At 33.0% G+C, this 22,270-nt stretch overlaps 3 protein-coding genes across 4 annotated transcripts; 2 read left to right on the top strand and 1 right to left on the bottom strand.

The window, feature by feature from the left end:
- Positions 1–4,280: 4,280 nt before the first annotated feature.
- LOC125849579 (protein ALTERED PHOSPHATE STARVATION RESPONSE 1-like) lies at positions 4,281–8,441 on the top strand. Its single transcript, XM_049529675.1, has 4 exons — positions 4,281–5,746; positions 6,446–6,666; positions 7,136–7,359; positions 7,456–8,441. The coding sequence occupies exons 1-4, from the start codon at positions 4,819–4,821 to the stop codon at positions 8,294–8,296; spliced, it is 2,214 nt and encodes a 737-aa protein (XP_049385632.1). The 5' UTR covers positions 4,281–4,818; the 3' UTR covers positions 8,297–8,441.
- Positions 8,442–9,166: 725 nt separating this feature from the next.
- LOC125842902 (protein CHAPERONE-LIKE PROTEIN OF POR1, chloroplastic) lies at positions 9,167–12,079 on the bottom strand. Its single transcript, XM_049522184.1, has 3 exons — positions 11,655–12,079; positions 10,679–11,036; positions 9,167–9,508 (listed from the first exon to the last, which is right to left on the bottom strand). Exons 1-3 carry the CDS (start codon positions 12,000–12,002, stop codon positions 9,333–9,335), a joined length of 882 nt encoding a protein of 293 aa, XP_049378141.1. The 5' UTR covers positions 12,003–12,079; the 3' UTR covers positions 9,167–9,332.
- Positions 12,080–14,569: 2,490 nt separating this feature from the next.
- Positions 14,570–20,435, top strand: LOC125861177 (V-type proton ATPase subunit B2). 2 transcript variants are annotated; one of them, XM_049541140.1, is made up of 15 exons: positions 14,570–14,737; positions 15,092–15,157; positions 16,177–16,232; positions 16,344–16,442; positions 16,566–16,625; positions 16,986–17,097; positions 17,189–17,397; positions 17,931–18,059; positions 18,171–18,308; positions 18,467–18,617; positions 18,722–18,804; positions 19,363–19,410; positions 19,514–19,567; positions 19,691–19,774; positions 19,863–20,435. In XM_049541140.1, the coding sequence occupies exons 2-15, from the start codon at positions 15,100–15,102 to the stop codon at positions 20,046–20,048; spliced, it is 1,467 nt and encodes a 488-aa protein (XP_049397097.1). In that variant the 5' UTR covers positions 14,570–14,737; positions 15,092–15,099; the 3' UTR covers positions 20,049–20,435. The 2 variants fall into 2 exon arrangements, with proteins under 2 accessions (XP_049397097.1, XP_049397098.1); XM_049541141.1 differs by having other exon boundaries at positions 14,640–14,861.
- The last annotated feature ends 1,835 nt before the right edge of the window (positions 20,436–22,270 follow it).

Below are 22,270 nucleotides of genomic sequence, written 5' to 3'. Positions count from 1 at the left end.
AGAGGTGAATAGTAGTTCTCCAAATTTGGAGAACTATTATTCACCTCTCTATTTCACTTTTTCATTATTGTAATATTATTTCTATTATTTGTAACTAACATATTATTTTTCATATAAGGCTATTAAATAAATTTCTAATATTCGTAATTCTTTTTAAATATAGTACAATATTTTAAAAAATATATTATTTCATATTTACTACTTTCATTCCGAATTAACAATATTTTAAATATATTTTTTTCAATTTTCGTCACTTTAAGAGATAATTTGATATTATTATTGATTTTCACTATGAAGAATGCACAAAATTTAAATGATAAAATGAAAATTTTAATTTAAAAATACAATACATGACATAATAATTTAAATACAAGATAATAATACAATACAATACATAACATAATGATTTTTAAAATCACAACAATAATTTAGTAATTCAGTAGGTCGTTTTCAGATATAACAATATTCGGAAAAAAGATAGTGTACGATCTAGAGAATTGTTGTGTTTGTGATTGCGGTTGTGCTTGTTGATTTCTTTTTAATTTTTTTTGTAGTTGTTCTTTAAAATTTACAATAAAATATAACTTTATATTAAATAAAGAATTAATGAAAATTATATAGGGTGATTATTTTGAAAAACAAAAGAACGGATTTATATTATGAAATAAGAAAATGAAATAGAAATAGAAATAATAATATAATATTGAGGAAAGAGAAGAAGATTCTTTTTAGAGAGTAAAATAGAGAATTGAGTTGCAGTTGGTTAGAGAACTCTATATTTGGATAGTAAAATAGAGTGTAGGGTTGAAGATGCCAAAGAAATAATATCGACACGTGTTGTGATTCAATACATCCAAGGGTCGTTTGATACAAATATTAATAATAATGGATTAGTAACACATGAATTAGTAATGCAAAGTTTAGTAATGCAAAGATTAGTAATGATATGTTTATTTTAATCAAGTGTTTGGTTTATTGTTTCTCACCTCATCTTGTGTTTGGATTAAAACTCTATAAAAAGTTTATTTCCAATTATACCCTTGAATTATTATGTGATTGGGTCAAGGTAAATAGTTGCCGGCAATATTATATTTTTAATGACCTTCGAACTAGCTATGAGAAAAATAATTTTGTTGTCATGTTTGCTATTTTTTCACTTGACTTATTTGACAATAAATAATTGTCATCTTAATAAATTGATCACTCACAAAATTTCAATTTAAAAAAATAAACCATCTACTTTTAAAATCGAAAAGACAGTCAACAATGGTAAAGTTGAATAAACCATCTACATTTAGACATAAATATTGTAAGTTGTAATTTTAATATGTATGTAATTTCTTAAATTGTTCAAAATACAAATAATTAGAAAACTAATATATATATATTCAATTAAGATCACAAACGTCATGTAGTGGTATATTTACCTTTTTAATTAGTAAATGTTAAATAACTGGTGTTTCGAATTTGTATTGAATCTATTTAGTAACAAACAACTTTCTCAAAATAATTTGTAAGCTATTTATTTAAATAAATTTACTAGTACAAATATAAAACATAAAATCAAGAAAATAATTAAAATAATTAGAGAGATATTGTCTTTACGCAGGCTTATCCCATGGTATTATATCAGATGTATTAGTAATACCTCCAAATGGAAGCATTAGTAATACATTCTATAATACCATGTAGGATGTATAACTAATACATGAATTAGTTATACATGGGCTCAAATTCCTACCGGACATAGTACTAAATAATATCATACATATACATGAATTGTTTTTTCTAAGGCGGCCTACCAAACGACCCCTCAGTGTCATTATAGTGATCGTCGAGATAGTATAATAACATGCTCGATTAATTTGAATTTACACCAAATAAGTCTATCGAAAGAGTAAAATGGCATTCACAGTGAAGTTATCTATTTTTCAAGTATCAAATATGAGATATTTAATTAAAAAAATAAATAAAATTTAATCGTTTTACAACTCCTTTTTATGATATTCATGAGAATGATTATGAAACAAACAAATAGTAGATAGACAAAAGTATAGATAGATTTCTTGACAATATTCTATAATTTTATATGTAAAATTTGAATCTCTCTAAAAATGACTATTCTTTATTATGAGTTCTTGACAATATTCTATAATTTTATATGTAAAATTTGAATCTCTATAAAAGTAACTATTCTTAATTACAGTACAAGAACTGAAAAAAACGTACGGTAAGCTGAAATATCATATTTTTTATTATTTAATTGTATTCTCAACATGCCATTTCATGTGTGAGCTAAAAAAATTTCATGGGTTAAACACACGATTTTTTTTTAATCTCAGGACTTCTGTTTGCTCTAATATCATATTAAAGTGTGTTACCATCTTATCTAAAAAGCTTAATCAAGTTATTAGAGAAAATACATTTTTACTTATTCAACAGTATTCTCAACGCAAAGCTACGACCAATCGATTAAGGGCTAATAAACATTAGTGTCATGTGGCTGAAGGAGTAAGTAATGCCTAGTGGGCAAAGTGTCGAATGCAGTTTGGTTCAACTGTTCAAACAACAAAAATGGTGCAGATTCGGTCAATGTCTTCTAAACCTTGTTCTCGTATAAGGTGTAAAACAAAAGTGTGCTTATTTTATTTTAAAAATCGTCTTATATGAATCTTCCTTTTTTAAAAAAAAATAAAAAACAAAATACCTATTATACAAATAGCCACTAATTAGTCGATTACGAACTAAAATATCTCCCACCATTTTATTTTACATATTTTAATTAAATAATTAGTAAAAGATTTAAAATCATGTGATTGTCTTTGAATTTTATAATTTTTAAAAATCATGTGAAAGATTGAAATTAACGAGTTATTAGATATATGAAGTACAATTCTTTTCTAAACAAAGTTTAAAAAAAAAGAAGTAAACACATAAATTGAAACAAAAAAATTATTTTGAGTGTTCTAATTACCTATTAGAGAGATTTATGAGCTTTGAAACAATATTGAGTTTGATTTTAAGCATTTTAGTTGGTCATATATTTTGAAGTTGAAATTTGAAACTTAAAATTGTATTTGGACATGCTTATTATAATTAAAGTTTTATGAGTAAAAGTCCCAAAAATTCAAAACTTGGTCATTTAAAAATCAAAATTTTAAAATCTTATCAAATTTCATGACCAAAAGTTAAGACTCTCTTGATTTGCTAAAATAGACAAATAATAAAAAATTACATACTAATGTCAAGTAAAATAAAATGGAGCGAGTACATTAGAGTACCAAACGATCCTTTTTTTTTTTTTTTGCAAATCAAAATTCGGAAGGAAAAATATACATTAGAGTACCAAACGTATAATTTTTTTTCTTATATACAAGGTACATTTCAAAAACGTCATAAAAAAGTGAAATTACAAGTACATTTCATTTTGTCAAAAAATATTTTCAGAAATTTTTCCCAAATAACAAAGCATCCACTATTTAATGAAGGCAAACGGTAAACACTTCCCGCTAATATTTTAGACTGTTTTATAATGCACTATTCCCAATTGCAAGACATTACTCCATAAAAACGACAAGTAAAATAAATAAATACAAAAAAAAGAAGCTAAAAACAAACTCCAAAATCGAAATAAATTAAGTTACCAAAAAGTAATGCTACAGTAGTTGAAAGAAGGCCGTCAAAGTTGAGGATAAAATTGTCATTTTCTTTTTACTGAGAATGACAGTGCATAAGATTTAAGGGAAGCTAGTAATTAATCCCTAGCTAAGAAGCTGACAAGTGGAAAAAATAGTCATTATCTTCAAATAATTGCAAGATTAGCTCTTTACCTGGAAGAGTGAATAGACTATATTACCCTTTTTTGAGGTTTGACCAAAGTTTGACTCCTCTATTCCCTCACTGAGTCACTGACTCTCTTCTGTCTCTTCTCCCCAAAAAAACCAAAAATCTCTGCTAAATTATGGCAGTGAGAAAGAAAGAAGCTCATTTAGATTCTAAACTGCCACAACTTGTGACGGACTTCACCCACAATTTAAATGCAAAAGTACAATTTTTTATACAAATTTTAATTTTACAAAAATGAAATACTCAATGTGTGAGTTTTGTACATGAACGATACTATATGAAACTCGAAAAGCTTGAATGGTTTAAATGTACTTTTCACCGTACAGTTGAAAATATTTATATAATTAGATTATAAATATCATAAGTACTTATTTATGACGTATTCTAAAATTGAATATAAATATTCTTTACCTTGGTATATATATATAACATTTTAATTATTTTTTGCCAAACACAAGAATACCCTCATCACTCTTCCCTTACCTCGAGCCCCTACCATCTCTTCTTAACTCACCTTTTGATTTATTTTTTTCTCTCTCTCTCTGAAATCTCTCCTACAACATTTTTTCTCTTGGAAGAAAAAAAAGAAAGAGGAAAAAAACATCCTCTTTCACTGACACAGTTATTTTTTATATTTTATTTCCTCTCTCTTTCTCTTGTTTTGTTGTTTGAGAAATTTTCTTTGTTTGCAGGGGAAATGGCTATGGCTCTGCTGGTTAAGGCCAAGTGGGTATTCCCAATACTTGCTTTTTTACCTAAAAACCTCTTTCTATGTTTCAATGGGTTGTTCTGAAACCATTCTTAAAAGGGACATTTTTCGACTTCTTGTTTCTCTATACAGTAGAATCTCTGTTCCAAAATAAACAAAATAGGAACTTACTTTAACCCCTTTTCACCCCCCACACATCCCTCCAAGAAAGCACCTTTTTTCAAGAATCTCCTATTTTTTGCAAAGCTGAGTAGGGGGGAGAAATGGGGTGTGTTGCATCCAAGTTAGAAGAAGAAGAAGAGGTAGTATCCATATGTAAAGAGAGAAAACAGTACCTGAAATTGGCTGTAGATAGGAGGTATACACTGGCTGATGCACATTACAAGTACTGTCAAGCATTGTATGGAGTCTCAGCAGCTTTAAAACTCTTTGTTGCTCGTCATTCTACACCTACTTCTCCATATCTCATCACATTCCCACCACCTTGCTGCCCTTCTTCTCCAAAAAAGGAGAATGTGGTTTCAAACCCCTTGTTTCTTCAGCAAACACCTTCTGAGCCAACCCAAGAAACTATTTGCTGTGGGCCATGCAATAAATCTACAGAAACTCCATCAGATTCTTCTGAGGAAGAGAGAGAAGAGAAAGTTGTGAAACAGGAGCACCACCAGCAGCAGCAGCAGCCACAAGGTTATGGCTATTATTACATGGAAATGCCTCAGATGATGCATTCACCACCAACAGATTTTGGTTGGGATTTTTTCAACCCTTTTAATAGTGTAAGGCCAGAGATGATTAGTGGGTATCATAGGATTTCTGAGGAGGATTTAAGGGCAGTGAGGGAGCAAGAAGGAATTCCAGATTTAGAAGAAGAGGAAGAGGAAGATGATGAAGAAGGGGATGGAATGAAGGAAGAGAATAAGGTAGTAGCCACTAAAGAAGAAGAAAATGTGGAGCAAAGAGAATATGGGACTGAAGCTGTACAACAAGCAGTGCATACTGCTAATGTAAACCAAGAGGACCAGAAAAAAAGTTTGACCGTTGTGGATAATCCATTACAGGGGAGGGAGTTACTTGAAGCACTAACTGACATTGAAGACCATTTTGTCAAGGCATATGATGCTGGAAAGGAAGTATCAAGGATGTTAGAGGCAAATTGGGTACATTCACAGCCTAATTTGGGAGAACCCAAAGGTAAAGCATATCAAATTACTATCTTTTTCTGAGTGAGAAATTTCATTTTAAACTTCTTCAACAAAGTCTAATCTTTCATTGGATTACTTTTTCTTGAAATATCTTCCTTTGCTTTAGGTTTGTGTTCCTCTTCACTTTTTTTGGCTCCACTACTATTTCCTGATAAGAATATGCTGCCACTGGGCTTACATGATAATCTTTTGCTTTACTTTTTTGGCTTCATTAATTGGTTTTTGGTTCCACTAGGAAATGCTAAGAAGGATTTGTCGCAGTTTGTCTTACTTGATAATCTTTTTTCCTGGAAAAGAAAGTGGCATCCAGTTGTTTTTGAGAAGGAACTTTTTTCCTCTTGAGAAGGCGAAGGCAAAGTGCAAAGTGATATCCAATTGTTGAAACTCTTGTGTAACAATTTAGTTTATGTGTCGATCATATTCCTATTATGTTCATGGACGTTTTGTGAAGATTATTCACCCATTGCCAAGTCTATTATCCCTCATGATTTGCTTCACAGTTTCTCACACAAAATAGTCAATTGTGGGTAAGAGAATAGTCTTGGCTGGTCAGTGTCGGTAAGGGGCTGTTCTGTTGATGAGAGTTAAATTGCTAAACTTATCTATTATACCTTATTATTGTGGAGTAATTTTGAGATTTTCAGGTTTCATTATTTTCTGAATTTGTTCAATTATATCATGTATGCAGAGAACTCAACAAAAATCATCCCAGCAATTACTTGGAAGTCTCCTGCATCTCGTTCGCCATCATGCAAGAGTCTTGTGGCGTCTAGTTCTAAAAGTTCTTCCACATGGACAGAATTCAAGAATGATCTATTTGATGACTATGGTGGAATGGGTTCTGGGAGCCATTTGCTGACGCTAGGAAGGCTATATGCTTGGGAGAAGAAGTTGTATGACGAGGTTAAGGTATGTGCATATTGGCCAACAATACTCTCTTATTGAATCCTTAAAACTTGCTCGCTATGAGAAGATACGCTCTTCTGCAATACTTAAGCCTAAAACAAGTCATATAACATCTTCTGTCATATAAGAACACTATGAAGTCTGCCTCAGAAATCACATAAATATGAGTGGCTAATTAAACTTTGAGATCTCTGTTATGGCCCCCAGTTGGTTGTTATGGGACCTGGGGCATCTGTATTTGTCTGTACATAAGTTGGCATATGCTATCAATATGTTCGAGTACTTCTGGTATTAGACTGATATAAATCCTACTGTAGGACCAATTCTTTAATTTTCTATGGACTTCCACCACTCCCCATGGTTAAAAACATGCTTCAATGTCTTTACTACTATTAAGTTGTCAAGTACTGTAATTATTTCACTCTTCATTGATCATTTTGGATCGGTTCCTTACATCTAGACTTACCTTCAGGCTGGAGATAGCACTTGGAAATTATATGAGAAGAAGTGCAATCAACTCAAAAATCATGATGCCAGAGGAGATGAAAGACGGACCACAGACAAAACCAGAGCAGCAGTAAAAGAATTATATAGCAGGATCCTAGTCACAATTCGAAGTGCTGAGACCATATCAAAAAGAATTGACGAACTACGAGATGATGAACTGCAGCCTCAAATCATTGAACTGCTTCAAGGGTAAGGAAGAGTTACCTGGGTAGCAAACTATCACTTAATCCAACATATTCATTGACTCACTTTTTTTTTTAACCTTCTTTTGTCTATTTGGTACAGTATGATGAGAACTTGGAAGATCATGCTGGAATCCCATGAGATCCAGAACAAGATTATATTCGACGTGAAAAGTTTCACCTGTCCTACATATGGAAAGTTCTGCAATGACTCTCATCGGCTTGCCACAGTCCAGCTTGACGTTGAGCTTCAAAATTGGCGCGCTCGCTTCCAGGATTACATTGCTGCCCAGAAGGCTTACGTGGAAGCACTCCATGGATGGCTGTCCAAGTTCGCAGTCCCTGAAGTTGATTTCTACTCCAAAAGTAGGAGTTCGACTCCAGCTTGTCGAGCTAATGGTCCTCCACTTCTCATGATTTGTCACGATTGGTTGTCTGCCATGAACAAGTTGCCAGATAGAGCAGTTTCTGTTGCCCTTAAAGGCTGCGGAAAGGATGTAAGAGCTTTGTGGGTTCAGCAGGGAGAGGAACAGCAACAAAAGCGAAAAGTTGACAGCATGTCCAAAGAATTAGATAGGAAAACACTGGCGTTCCAAAAGGTAGAGAACAAGCTTTATGAGTTCAAGCTCACAGACCGAAGCTCGGAGATCGAAATCGATCATAGAGCTGAGTATCTGAAGGAGAGGAAAGACTTGCTGGACAACTTCAGGAAAAGGGTTGATCTAGAGAAGGAAGAACACCAGAAATGCATGCAAGAAACTCAGAGGATCACTCTGAACGGCTTTCAGACTGGTTTTTGCAGAGTTTTTGAGTCTATAACAGAATTTTCCAGTGCAGCACTAAAAATGTACAATGAGCTACTAAGCAGTGGTGAGAAGGCTGAGAAAATCGGTAACCCGCCATCCATAGAGAGCTCCCAAGCTGGTGAAGATGTCAAAAGATGACTTTGGCTGGTTTAGATTTCCTTATTTAATGCATAGAGTTGAATTGTTAGTTTGTATATTATGGTGCCATCAAAGCAGCTCGCTGAGATGTAGTCACTTGTTTTCATGATTTGAGTTTCTTCAAGGTCAAAGGCCAGATTTCGTAGGACAGTTTTTAATTCCCCTATTCTTATATCTTAAGCTAAAATATAAGAGCGTTTTCTGGATTGTTCAGTCAAAGCTACAGAAAAATTGAGCCCGTACTTATCAATCATCAAGCACAGTTTCTGTGGTTTTTGGCTCTAAGAAGGTAATTGCCACAAATGTGATGCAGAAGTTTGACAGCAAGAAATAGAAATGGCATCACTTCGCAATATAAACAAATAATTAGCCAAAGCAACCAGTTTGTAAACCCTTAGAAATCACAGGTTCAAATACCGCCATGCCATCTCTCCAAACAAAAAGGAATAAGTTACTAATTTCCGAAATCGTTTGTCTTAGCTAACAAGCCTTTCCTACATATATATAGACTTCATTATTATATGCATGGATTGACAGCCGAAAATAAAACCTCTATAACTTCAAATTATTAGTCATTGAGAATACTATGAACAATTTAAAAGTCTTTTTCTTGACTTGGCCATTGCATAATATCTAACCTTCAACAGAGTTTAATCCTAACAAAACAAATGAAAGCATACTCTAAATGGATTAATTTGAAGAGTAGCTGACAACTGCACTTCACTACAGGAGTCCAAGCCTGTTATAATCAATGTACCCTTCTGTGAGAAAATAATCAGAATACGTCAAATTCCAATTAAAACACAGTAAGCCACAAATTGATATCAGATCAAACTGGGATTAAAATACCGTTGATAGAAGAAGCAAAGCTGAGAATCTATACTAGCTTTATAAAACAAATATCAGAACTTCCAGAGTTTTAGAAACATTCTTTTGTACATTTAACAAATTACTGGTCCTAGATAAGAAGCTGAGTAGGCAACAAATAGCCATAGACCTTCTTGCAGTAGCAGTTCATACAAGCCTTTGAGTTACCCTATATCAGATACAATGAGACCAGAAATTGTGAGAAAAGTATAAATTCACTCACAACCGTAGCAGGAGTGTGTATACCCAGTAACGGGACAATGTCTACTTGCAACCAATTTTCTACTGCTGAACCTAACACCGCACCAGCAACGAGCCCACCAATTGTTATAACGCTTGCTTTTCCTGTTCGCAAGTAAAGTTTGAGTCACTTTTTCTCAGAAAGCCAATATCTAGTTCTACAAATATATTTTTTGGCAGAAATACAGTTTAGATGAAATAAAACGCTAATCGGAATCATAACTCAGTACAAATCCATTGTTGGTATTTCCAAAGTCTCATTTGCATTATCCAGAAGCCAGAACAGTACCTCCACACATATCAACTACTTCAAAATTGATTGGCTCTTATGTGGCTACTACTCATGTCATTGCCATATGATATATAAGGAACTTTAAGGAACCTACTAATGTGATATGTATAATGTGATCTTTCCTACCTAATTTTCAAATTCGAGATACACACTTTAAGGAACCTACTTTATCCTTTTTTTAATATTTCTTCAAATAATTGTACTGAAACAATTCTTTAGTTCATAACACTGGACGAATCAGTGTATACATGACAAGCTTCTTCCATATTTACATTGCATTATACGTATTCCTAATTCTCACCCTAATAACTCTCACCAAATCAAACCATCACGTAGTTTTTTTGTATTATAGGAAATATTAAAGGAAGTCTTCATCAAAGAGTGTCAACAACTTTGATTCAATGGGAGTATTAGGAGTTGAAGACCAAAATGTATGTTCATTATCAACGTGATAAAAGACATGGATCCATCACTAATTTGAAAAAACACATTCAACTATTGACAATAATCCCAGTCCTATTAATAAAGAAAAAAAAATGAAATAGCAACACAGGAAAAATCTGTGAATAATGTTGATAACTGTTGATGAGAGAGACTTCTTACCCGCCAAAAAGATTTTATGGATACTAGCATGAGCATCGAGACAAGGTCTATTTCTCTCACAAGGTTAGTAGTTGTCACTAGCTTTGGCTAGATCTATGAAATCCATATGATAAGGATTACAATCCGAGTTATGGTTTTCTTGAGGGTAACTTGACATTGCGAAAGCTTAAGTGATCCAAAGATAATGCTTAAGATTCAGTTAGTATAGAATGTCAATGAGCAAACTTAGCACGTATAGGGGGCTATTATATACTTCAACTAACAACTTGGTCATTACTTTAGCATGACCGAAATCACATGCTAATGTTTATATTTGGACTCTCAAATTTAATAAATATAACCTAGAAGTGAAACAAAGAAAAGCAATCTATCTTCCTTACCCAACTTGACATTTTTCTTGGTCATGAAATACAAGGTGGCCCCAAAGCTCGTGGCTAAGATTAGTCCAGGAACATCAGCTCCATACGATACTCCTAAAGGTGTTGAGGCCCCATTAACATATGTTAAAACCATTAAGGCTCCATAGACTCCTGCTTGAACACCTAACTCTTTAGCAGCTGGTGCTTCAACTGCGACTGGTGAGCTCTTGACAGTCGTCTGCAGCCACTTGGGTATTGATCCCATCCCAGAAGCATTAGCAGCTTTAACATCAGCAAAGCGTACACTACTATCCACAACTTTTCCAGATCTCCTCTGTGATAAGCTTTGCATGAGAAGCATATCATATGCAGCCTCTACCTGAAAGTTGTTGAAAGGTTCCGCTTCTTATAGTCAGTAACACATACACATATGGAAGAGGAAAAAGGCAGAGAATAATTTGCACTCAAAGATCTATTCTTTTCCTTCTAACAATTTTAACTTGATGCTTATTTAAATAACTCCACCAAAGTTAATTTCAAATAGCTGGTTCCAATTCTAAATAAGGAGGTATATCATGAATCCTCTAGACATTTAATTTGCTAGAACGTGCAGAATGGATGTATGGTTCTTCATATATCCCATGATAGTAGTTTTGGACTGAAGTATAGTTGATTGATTGATTAATGACTACTTGACATAAATTAATAGATGATGGCAATTGCTGCAGAAACACATATGCTTTTCCAGTATATATACAACAACCACCAATGTCCAGCCTGCTAATCATTGTTCCAATCTAGTCAATTCAGTACCGGTTAAAACCCAAAACATTAACCAATATCTCTCAGCAATAAGATTTTCAAACAGAGCTATAGAGTTCCAAGTGCACAAAAACATAGACGATAAGCAGGGAAGCTTCTAATTATCATAAAAAGTACTTAAAAACAACAATTTTACATTAATTGAAGAAAAGATAAGCGGAAGTAACTTTCAGACCTGCGCAATTGTATCTGGATCATCTTTACAAGACGAGATAATTGATTTTTTGGCACGAAGAATATCATCGAAGCTCGCACCCTCAGTGACACCTAGCAACTTCAGGGCATTCTCTACCGACATCTCAAAAGGAGCCGAATCATCAGCTCTAGAACCTGCTTGAACGGCGGTGTCCAATTTCCGGCGGTGGAAAGCAAACGCCAGCCTCCGTCGGGAACAATCGGAGTTTGGAATTTTTGGCAAATGAGCGGAGACGGGACGGCGGCGGATAGGAGTAGGCCGGGTTGAACCGGCCGGGTCACTACTGATGATGGTACGGTTGGGCCGAACCGAGAGAGATGTGGCCATATTTTGTTTAGGCACAGTGAATATCTAAACGTGTGACAAAAAACCGAGCGTACAAATAAGGAAACCAAACGGTTGAAGCAACGGAAGTGTGTGTAATATGTGGCGTTTCTTGTTAAGCAACTGGTGATGTGTAAGTATTACTCCCTCCGTTTCAAAAAAATTGGTCTGATTTGACTTGGCACGAAATTTAAGAAATTAAATAAAACTTTTGAATCTTGTGGTTCTAAATTAAAGTTATGTCAAATTTACAAATTGCTCTTAATCTTGTGGTCTTAATCATGCCACATGGAAAGCTAAAAATAAAATGTTACCAAAAAAGGAAAGGAGGTCATTCTTTGTGAAACGGAGGGAGTAATTGTTATTTTAGTCCATTAAGTTAGTGTGCATTCCGACTTCGTCCATCTAGTTTGAAGGATCTCTAATCTAGTACTTGTACTTTTGAGGTCAACAAATTAAATGAGATTGAATTCTTAAATGCTACGTACTGATTTTATCTTAGGGCATAAGGTGCACCATTAGCCACTTTTCGAGTTAGCTATTTCCACATTCCAACAATAGTTGTCCTACAATATTTGTTCAATATAGAAAATTAAGAGAAATTTACTTGTTGTATCTATTTTACCCTTCCTATTAAATACTCCCTCCGTCCAACAATAGTTGTTCACTATACTTTTAGGATATCCAACAATACATGTTCACTTTTTAAAATCAATGTATAATTTTACACTTAGTTCCTAACTTATATTTATCATTAATTATAGTCATTTCTCTATTACATTTTTTAAGACATTGTATTTATTATATTCAGATGGTAATATAGTATAATTACCCTTGTATTTATAATTTCTTAAAAAGTGTGCAAAATCAATAGTGAACAAATATTATTAGACATATGGAGTGCTATTTATCATCTAACACATTACTCAAAGCATTAAATTTAATAAAGTCAAATGATAAAATAGTAATATTATCCTTATTATTTATTGTTTCTTAAGGGGTGTGTTAAGTCAATAGTGAATAATTATTATTGCATAAATGGAGTAATGAATTTCAAAAGGTCAAAAGTCATTCCAAACAAGTTCATAAAGAGTTTAGGTGTTTGTCCAAATGTTTATCAAAAATAAAATTAAAAAAACATTTTTTTATTAGTAGGATGAGTTATTTTGAGAAGTCGGAAAAAATAGTTTTTTCTCATAAGTACTTTTGGAATTGTATTGGTCAAAATATGGATTTGACACATGGACGATTCAGAAGATGTCGCTTGACAGATTAAGTATAGCCAAAACCAGTTTTTGCTCTGGTCAGAGTGTAAGATCGGCACGCCTTATGTAGCATTCTTTAGGCACATTTCTAGTTCACACCTAAATCCAGCCCAACGATAGTGATTCGCCTTGCTCCTTAAGTATTTAATGATCAAACATGTCTATAATGGTAATAGAGTCAACATATACATAGGGATCATTGTGAACAACTTATCCCCCATAACCAATGTGATTTCAAAACATTACAATTCTATTAGATTATTACTACTTAATAAGCAAGCAAACATATGTTTTTCCTATTATTTTGTCTGATTTATTCGTATTTTTTATTATCTATTCTACTATCTTATAAGAAAGTTCTTAGCATCACAAAGTTAATACTCGATCATTATAATATGTTTGCCTTTGACTTTTAAATATAAATTTAATTGCTAATTTGAGTAGATCAATCGTATAATTAATGGGCCATTTCTCACCATTTATTATTTTTTTGGTCATGTTTTGATTTTTTGAGGGTTTCCAAATCACAACATACCAGTCCAAATTAGGTGCAAGTGTTAGAGAAGGGCACGGCTTATTGTTGGCCCCGCGCGACAATCATACACTCAATTGGCGTGCCACCATTTGATTTGAACAACACTTTTGGACTTATGCATTTATCTACTGCTACTACTTTCTTTTTCAATTCAACAGTTGTGCATATAATTTTGAGAAATTTAATTTTTTTGAAATAAACAGAATTTAAAGCTGTCCAACTTTGTAACTAATTTTTTGGATTTACTTAATACATCACACAAGTAAGACTCTATCAATGTATGTGAACCAACACTAAATAAAATTAATCGAGAAAATTCCCTTTGGACTCCCCCTACGTGAATCCCGTGACGGTAACAATGCCTTTTTGCTAATTATTCTATATTTATAATTTAATAATAGTACCATTAATTCAAATTTGTTTGAATAATTTCATTATAAAGCATTTTTTTTCATATATACATGTACAACAGAGGCTGTGCAGAGATTATAGCGGATGTGGATTATACTGGAGTTCCAATTCTAACTCCATATTGATATATATAAGGTTTTTTTTTATTAACGAAAATAAATACATCATCAGTTTCAATTTGTTTGTCTTACTTTTTTTTATAGTTATTTTCATAAATATTTCTTTTTGTATATATATTCTATTTATTTTAAATTTAATATCAAATAAAATTACGATCAAACAAACAAATTAAAACCTAAAAAAAGGGTAAATAAATAAACAAAATAAGTTCACCGGTAACAGCTCGACTCATGTAAGATGTTGATTTCCGTATCACAGTATTAACCCATCTCACGTTCTCATATTTTCCTTATTTTCTATAAGAAAAAGTCCCAATTATTATCTCTGCCATTAGATCTCAATATCGTTTCTCCACGGTCCACCTTGCTCTCTCTCTCTCTCTCTAAATTTGTGATTGAGAAGAAGAGGTACCTTTTCTTTCACAGATCCATTCTCCAATCTTCTCTCTTTCATTCTGCAATTTGATTTCACCGAAATCCGATTTGTTTTTTACTCACATCTGGTTGTAATCTGCTGATTCTGAGCTTACTTGTATGGTTCACTGTTCTTCCATCTCACTGTTGACTTTTGTGTTTGCGTTAATTTGTTATAAACTGTATTGATTTTTTGATGTTGACTGAAGTAAATAGATGTGTTTTCTGGACTGTTTGAACTGCATTTCTAACTTGGCATTTTGATTACCTCTAGATGTATGTGATCTGACCATCAAGGATGAAATATTTGTCTCATTTTGTAACTTGTTATTTAATTGTGACATTCAGGTTAAAGTATGGGTTCTGCACCAAACAATCTTGAGATGGAGGAGGGAACCCTGGAGGTTGGAATGGGTAAATTTTCTAATTTCTACAAGCCATCTGTTTGTTCGCCTACAAGTATATTTGGCATTAGGATGATGTTATTATATGATCATTATGGCTATAAAAAAACTTGAGTAGAAAATAACACTTAAAAAATTGATGTTAAATGTAATTTTCTTCTTGTATGATTATATAATACAAGGTAAATATCTCTTACTGTTGAGGTCAACAAGATTTTGTAAATTCAGATGCAATTTTTTTGAGCTTCTCTTTGTGGTTCCAACTTTATGGGATGTCATCGAGGGGACGATTTATAGTGTACTTGATTAATCCAGTGGATCATCAAGTAAAAGCAGATGATTTTGCAGCTCTTTTTTTTTGTCTTTATTTATTGGTTTTGTTGAACTCAATGCAATTCTAATAACTGATGTTATATGGAGTGAGTTGGGCTTCTAAGACCCTATATCTCCACAGGATCAATGTCATTGGAATATTAATGTGTAGATGATTTTTTTTAGAAATGTTGTTGTCAAGAGTAGTGCCACACATGAGGTACTAGTAGCATACATAAAGGATAAAATAAGAGAGAATTGTCTGAGATGGTTTGACTACGTTGTACATATACTTCTGAATGCGATACTATGATTTCTTTTTCTTCTTTTAAGGAAGAACTACGCTATGGTGATTGAAGGGGTTAAAAGTGAACAAGGTAGAGCTAAAATCATATGAAGGTTCACAAAAGTCTTACAATCTTTTGAAATTTATTTTGACTTAGTGAAGGACAATACATGGTAGCAGCAAATGATTGACACTAACTAGTAGAGATTAATGCTTAGTCGTTTTGATACTCTTACATAGGTCTAATGTTTGTCAGGACTGTTTGGGTATTGGAATGAAAAGGTTCCTATGGTGCGGAGTGGATATTGAGGCTTCACGTAGCCAAACCCAACTAGTTTGATGTCATTGCATTGTTTTTGTGTTATATATAAACTCTATTATTTGTCAGTTAAAAGTTTGTGGCAGATTTCTAACATTATGTACAATTGCAGAATATAGAACTGTCTCAGGTGTTGCTGGACCGCTGGTCATCCTAGACAAAGTGAAGGTAATTGTTGTGTGCTTTGATAATGTCCTTTTCTGGTTTTTCCTTAGTGTCATACTTTATTGTACTTATTTGTGTTGATGAAACTGGAATATTCATGTATGATCTTATCAGGGACCCAAGTATCAGGAGATTGTTAACATTCGTTTGGGAGATGGAACTACCCGGCGTGGACAAGTTCTTGAAGTTGATGGTGAAAAAGCAGTTGTCCAGGTTCTTTGGAATCACTTTTGCTGATTTAATTGTCTGCAATTTATAATTTGCTCCTTTATATTTAGCATTTTTTATAGGATAGCGCAATCTCCTTAAGCACGGTCATTTTTTCCTTCTTCTCAGGTTTTTGAAGGAACATCTGGAATTGACAACAAATACACAACTGTGCAGTTCACTGGGGAGGTACACCACAGCTAGTATTTGTTTCTAGACTTCATTCATAGAACCCAAATATGCAAATCCTGGTTAATAAATCATGCTCTGACTCTGAGAATTTCACATTCTCAACTTTCTTTAGCCTTTAATTTTCTCACTTGCATTTCCATCTTTTTACAAACTCTAGTATTACAGAAAGCAGTCAATAGTAAACATGAAAATGTTTGCTAGAGTAATCCTGTATTTGCAATTGGAGAAACTAGTGGAAAACTAGATGGATCCTAAGATGGAGACAAGTGAATTTTTTTATAGTACTGGATATGTTTTTGTGTGGTTCTGTCATTTTGTATTTGTACTATTTACTAATAGCGTCAAATATGCTTTCAGGTCTTAAAGACACCAGTGTCTTTGGATATGCTTGGACGCATCTTTAATGGCTCTGGCAAACCAATTGACAATGGTCCTCCTATTTTACCCGAGGCTTACAGGGATATTTCAGGCAAGCACTGAGCTCTGGACAGGCCATTATTTTGTTTTTTCATTTATGATTTCTCTCTAACTTTATCATATGTGTAACTTGTCAACCCTAGGAAGTTCTATCAACCCTAGTGAGAGAACATATCCTGAAGAAATGATACAGACAGGAATTTCCACAGTAGACGTCATGAATTCAATTGCAAGAGGGCAGAAGATTCCTCTTTTCTCTGCTGCTGGTCTTCCTCATAATGAAATTGCAGCCCAAATCTGTCGTCAGGCTGGACTGGTGAAGAGGTTGGAAAAATCTGACAACCTTCTCGAGGTTAGTAGTTTGTCATTTCCCCCCCAATCGTATCAAGGTCAGCTTGTAGGTTATTATCCGATTATTATAATGGAGTTGTTTAAGTATCTTGATAACGGAGGTCTGCTACATTGCTTGAGAGTTGAATGGCCTTTGAAGATTGTGCTTCCACTTAGCTAAATGTTTCTAACTTTTGTTTGAAACTTTACCACTATCATGACTTGATTGGCTTACATTTGCTGCAATTTAGAGACCAGGTCACCAGATTATGTCCAATTGTCTCAAGACCTAAATGTGTGTGCACATTTTTCTTTTTCTTTTTGCCTTCTGATGGAGTTCATTAACATATAACTTGAAAACAGTCACATTTGTTGTCCAAAGTAACTAGAGGTTAACACTTTCAGAAAGTTTAACAAGTTAGTTCCTCGTGTGTTGCTTCTCTAATCTAACAATGAACAGCTGGATAGGCGCTTTTATGCATCTGTGTTCATTATACATTTTGATTGCTGTATGCAAATTGACATAATTCTCACTTTTTCCACTTTATGCCAAAGGGTGGCGAAGAGGACAATTTTGCCATAGTCTTTGCTGCTATGGGAGTCAACATGGAAACAGCACAGTTTTTCAAACGTGATTTTGAGGAAAATGGATCTATGGAGAGAGTGACACTTTTCTTAAACCTGGTAATGCTTGCATTTTTTTTACATGAAATATAGTGATATTTCCTTTTGTGAAAACAAATGCAGCTATTGAAAGTGAATGTCAAGTTTGATTGGAATATTATGGTTTTGCAGGCCAATGATCCTACTATAGAGCGTATTATTACTCCCAGGATTGCTCTGACAACTGCAGAATATCTAGCATATGAATGTGGAAAGCATGTGCTTGTAATTTTAACTGATATGAGTTCATATGCTGATGCTCTTCGTGAGGTATTGTTCATGAAGTGTATCTTGCAATCATAATTCTGTATTTTTGGAGCACTTTTGGACCTTTAAATAGATTCAAATGGTTTACCTGTTGTTACCTTTTCTGGGGGACTTCTTTTTCTTAGACTTCTGGCACCATAAAACTATAAATTGTCCTACAGGTATCTGCTGCCCGAGAAGAAGTGCCTGGAAGACGTGGATATCCTGGTTATATGTATACCGATCTGGCAACAATCTATGAACGAGCTGGACGTATCGAAGGACGAACGGGCTCCATCACACAAATTCCAATTCTGACCATGCCTAATGATGGTAAATCACTAAATCCCTTGCCAGCAACAATTTTTTGTTATTACTACTTTGCTTTCTATATATATATATTGATGAATCTCTAATTTCTCTTATTATTCGAACAGATATTACACATCCAACCCCAGATCTTACAGGTTACATCACCGAAGGACAAATATATATTGATCGACAGCTTCACAATCGGCAGGTATGTTACAAGTCTCCTGGACTGACTACTTACGCACACTAGTGAAGGGGAATTATTTCTGAATGTTAGAGGAGATTTATAAAATGAACTATTGTTCAAACTAATATAGGAAGTGTTTGCCTTTTCAATACTTTCTCTTTCTTGATTTGCTCCTTTTATTTGACTCTAGATCTTTTTTATTTGATTCTGGGATCATCTGAGCTGGATTACTGCTTAGTGTCTCAGCAGAGAAAGTGATAAAAAAAACCCTATTCATTTTATGATTTAGCATTACTAGGAGGATATGCAATTTTGCATTACTATTTTTAAGAAACTAAAGCTAATTTAGTCTAAAGGTTTTGCTTTGGGATAAATGACCCATTGCTTGCTGTGTCAAGTTATATTCCTCAAATTGACTAACCAGCAAGTCACAGCAGTGGAAGGTTCTCTAAATTGAGATTAGCTATGAATAAAGCTTATGAGTGTGGATGTTTGGAATATCTTTACATTTTGAACAGTGTTTGGTTTATGAAGAGAAAAGAATATCTAATGATTGTCTTTCCTGTCTGAATTTAACAGATATACCCACCAATCAATGTGCTTCCATCCCTGTCTCGGTTGATGAAGGTAAGCTTATGGATCTGTTTAGATACGAGTCTATTTAGATCTTTTCACAAACTGAGAGGACACCAAACATGTGAATGTTAATTTACCCTTATAACTTCTGCAGAGTGCCATTGGTGAGGGTATGACTAGGAGGGATCATTCTGATGTGTCCAACCAGGTAAGAAAATTTTTCAGTAAAGATGTGTTTCATTACTGCTCCTTCATCATCATATGTTCAGTAAGACTTGACAAATATTTGCAATAAATGATGCTTAATGTTAGTAATTAAAAAAAATTTCAGCTGTATGCAAATTATGCTATTGGCAAGGATGTCCAGGCAATGAAAGCTGTGGTTGGAGAAGAAGCACTATCTTCTGAGGATCTGGTTTGTAACTTCAGATAAATTAGTTGAGCTTTGTTCTGGCCCTTATATCAACAACTTTCACTAATTATATCTTTCTTGAATAAATCAGCTTTACTTAGAGTTTCTTGACAAATTTGAGAGGAAGTTTGTTAGCCAAGGAGCCTATGACACCCGCAACATATTCCAGTCGCTTGATTTAGCTTGGACTCTCCTTCGCATCTTCCCTCGTGAGCTTCTCCATCGTATCCCTGCAAAGACCCTGGATCAGTATTACAGCCGTGATGCTTCTAATTGAAAGGAGACAGATTTGTACTTAATTACCTGTGCTGCCTTGGAATGAGCTTGATGATACATACCATGTGGTTTTCCTCGTTAAATTAGGAATCTCCTTTCAGCTCAACAATAAAAGCTCTCTCTACTGGGTTCCCAGAACCAAGGCTCTCCGGCATTTGCAAGACATTTATATTCTTTTGAGAACCAGTTAAGTCGTGGTGTAATTTATTGTGTTGTGTTATCTGCAGATATGGCAGGGTTTGGGTTCCTTTTAAAATTCTACATCAGTTGGGGTTTCTAGGAATTACAAAACCCTTGTTATATATTGTGCTCTTTCGTTTTGTTTTGTTTTATGTTGGACCGTGAACTAATTCTTTGGCATCTTTTTGAATAATGCTGCCTTTTGTGAGCTTCTTGTTTAATAATGGCAACTTCTGTTTAAGATATTTCAGGTAAACATAGAAATGTACTTTTCCTATATAATGGCAAATTAAGTCTATTCTGCAAACCTGAAATTGCTGCACTTGAAGGCTTGCGCACATTCTGGCCTCTCCAGACTCCACTATTTCACTGTGTATGTTGTTGCAAGTCTATTCTGCATTGGATTTTATTCTCTTCCAGACATCTTTTTTGTGACATAACCTACAAAGCTGAAACATAGAACTGAATATCATCTGCATCCTCTCTATACTTTGTTGCCTTGTGAGGTATACAACTCACATCTTTATCCATGGATCCATCATATTTGACTGAAGTATAAATCATGAGTAATTTGATATTGAAGTTGAAAAAAGAAAATATTGTTTGGACATATATCGACTGTACACCAAACATTGATAGATAAATAATGCTATAGTTTTCCTTCAATTGTTTTCAACGGCCTTTTTCAAGATCTTTTCTTTCATTATTTCCCAAACGCGTGCTACAACGATATACCAAGTGAAATTCGTTTCTCCAAACAAGCGCTAGGAACACCATATTTGGTAGAGCGATAACAGATAGATATTGCTCGGATAATTTAAGCAAAGAAGAGAAAATGTCACTAAGAGCCCCGTTTGGATTGACTTAAAAAAAGTAACTTTTAAAAAGTAACTTTTTAAAGTACTGGAATTTATTTTTAAAATAAGTAGTTATGTGTTTGGATAAAAGTGCTGCAGTTGAAAAAAAAGTTGTTGATGTGTTTGGCAAATAAGTGCTGGTAAACACTTTTTTTTTATCAAAATGTCTGAAATACCCTTTAAGCTGTTAATGATAAAAAGTTGATTAACGTAAGGTTTTTATACTTAAACAAAAAATTAAAACAAAATTAATTTATGTTTTACATCCATAAGTAATAATATTTTTCTATCATTCACATATTTCTTTACCACCTTATAAGAGGAATATAAATTCATATTTCAGCAATAATAATAAAATAATAATAATAATAATAATAATAGTAATAGTAATAATAATAAAATAATAAAATAATAAAATAATAATAATAATAAAATAATAAAATAATAATAGTAATAGTAATAATAATAATAATATAATAATAATAATATTTATAATTATAATAATAATAATTATTATAATAATAATAAAATAATAATAATAATAGTAATAGTAATAATAATAATAATAATAATAATAATAATAATAGTAATAGTAATAGTAATAATAATTATTATAATAATAATACACATAATAATAATAATAATTATTATTATAATAATAATTATTATAATAATAATAAACATAATAATAATAATAATTTAATAATAATAATAATAATATAATAATAATAATAATAATAGTAATAGTAATAGTAATAATAATAATATTTATATAATAATAATAAACATAATAATAATAATAATAATAATAATAATAATAATAATTCAATATGGGCAATTTGGAAATTGTATAAAAGAATTAAGGGCAAAAAGGTAATATACTTGGTCAACATAAAAGGGCTTTTAAGTTAAAAAAAAAAAGCTCCCCTCCCTAGCTTTTAGCTTTTGGCTTAAAATAAGTCATTTTTGACTTAAAATAAGTCACTTTGATAATTGCTAAACACTCTAATAAGTCAAAAACTGGCTTTTAAGCCAGTTTGACCAGCTTAAAAGCCCATCCAAACAGGCTCTAACTCTTTGTTTGAAAAAATCCATAAGCGGTGTGTTTCTCTTTTGGTGTGAAATATATTTATGGGATAATGAACACTATGAAACAGAAATGGCACTCGCGATTTGACCTGTCAGG

This window comes from Solanum stenotomum, chromosome 1, assembly GCF_019186545.1.
Source record: "Solanum stenotomum isolate F172 chromosome 1, ASM1918654v1, whole genome shotgun sequence".
Taxonomy (NCBI): Eukaryota; Viridiplantae; Streptophyta; class Magnoliopsida; order Solanales; family Solanaceae; genus Solanum; species Solanum stenotomum.
Note: the sequence above shows the minus strand (reverse complement) of the source record. Positions and strands in the feature narration are given on the sequence as shown.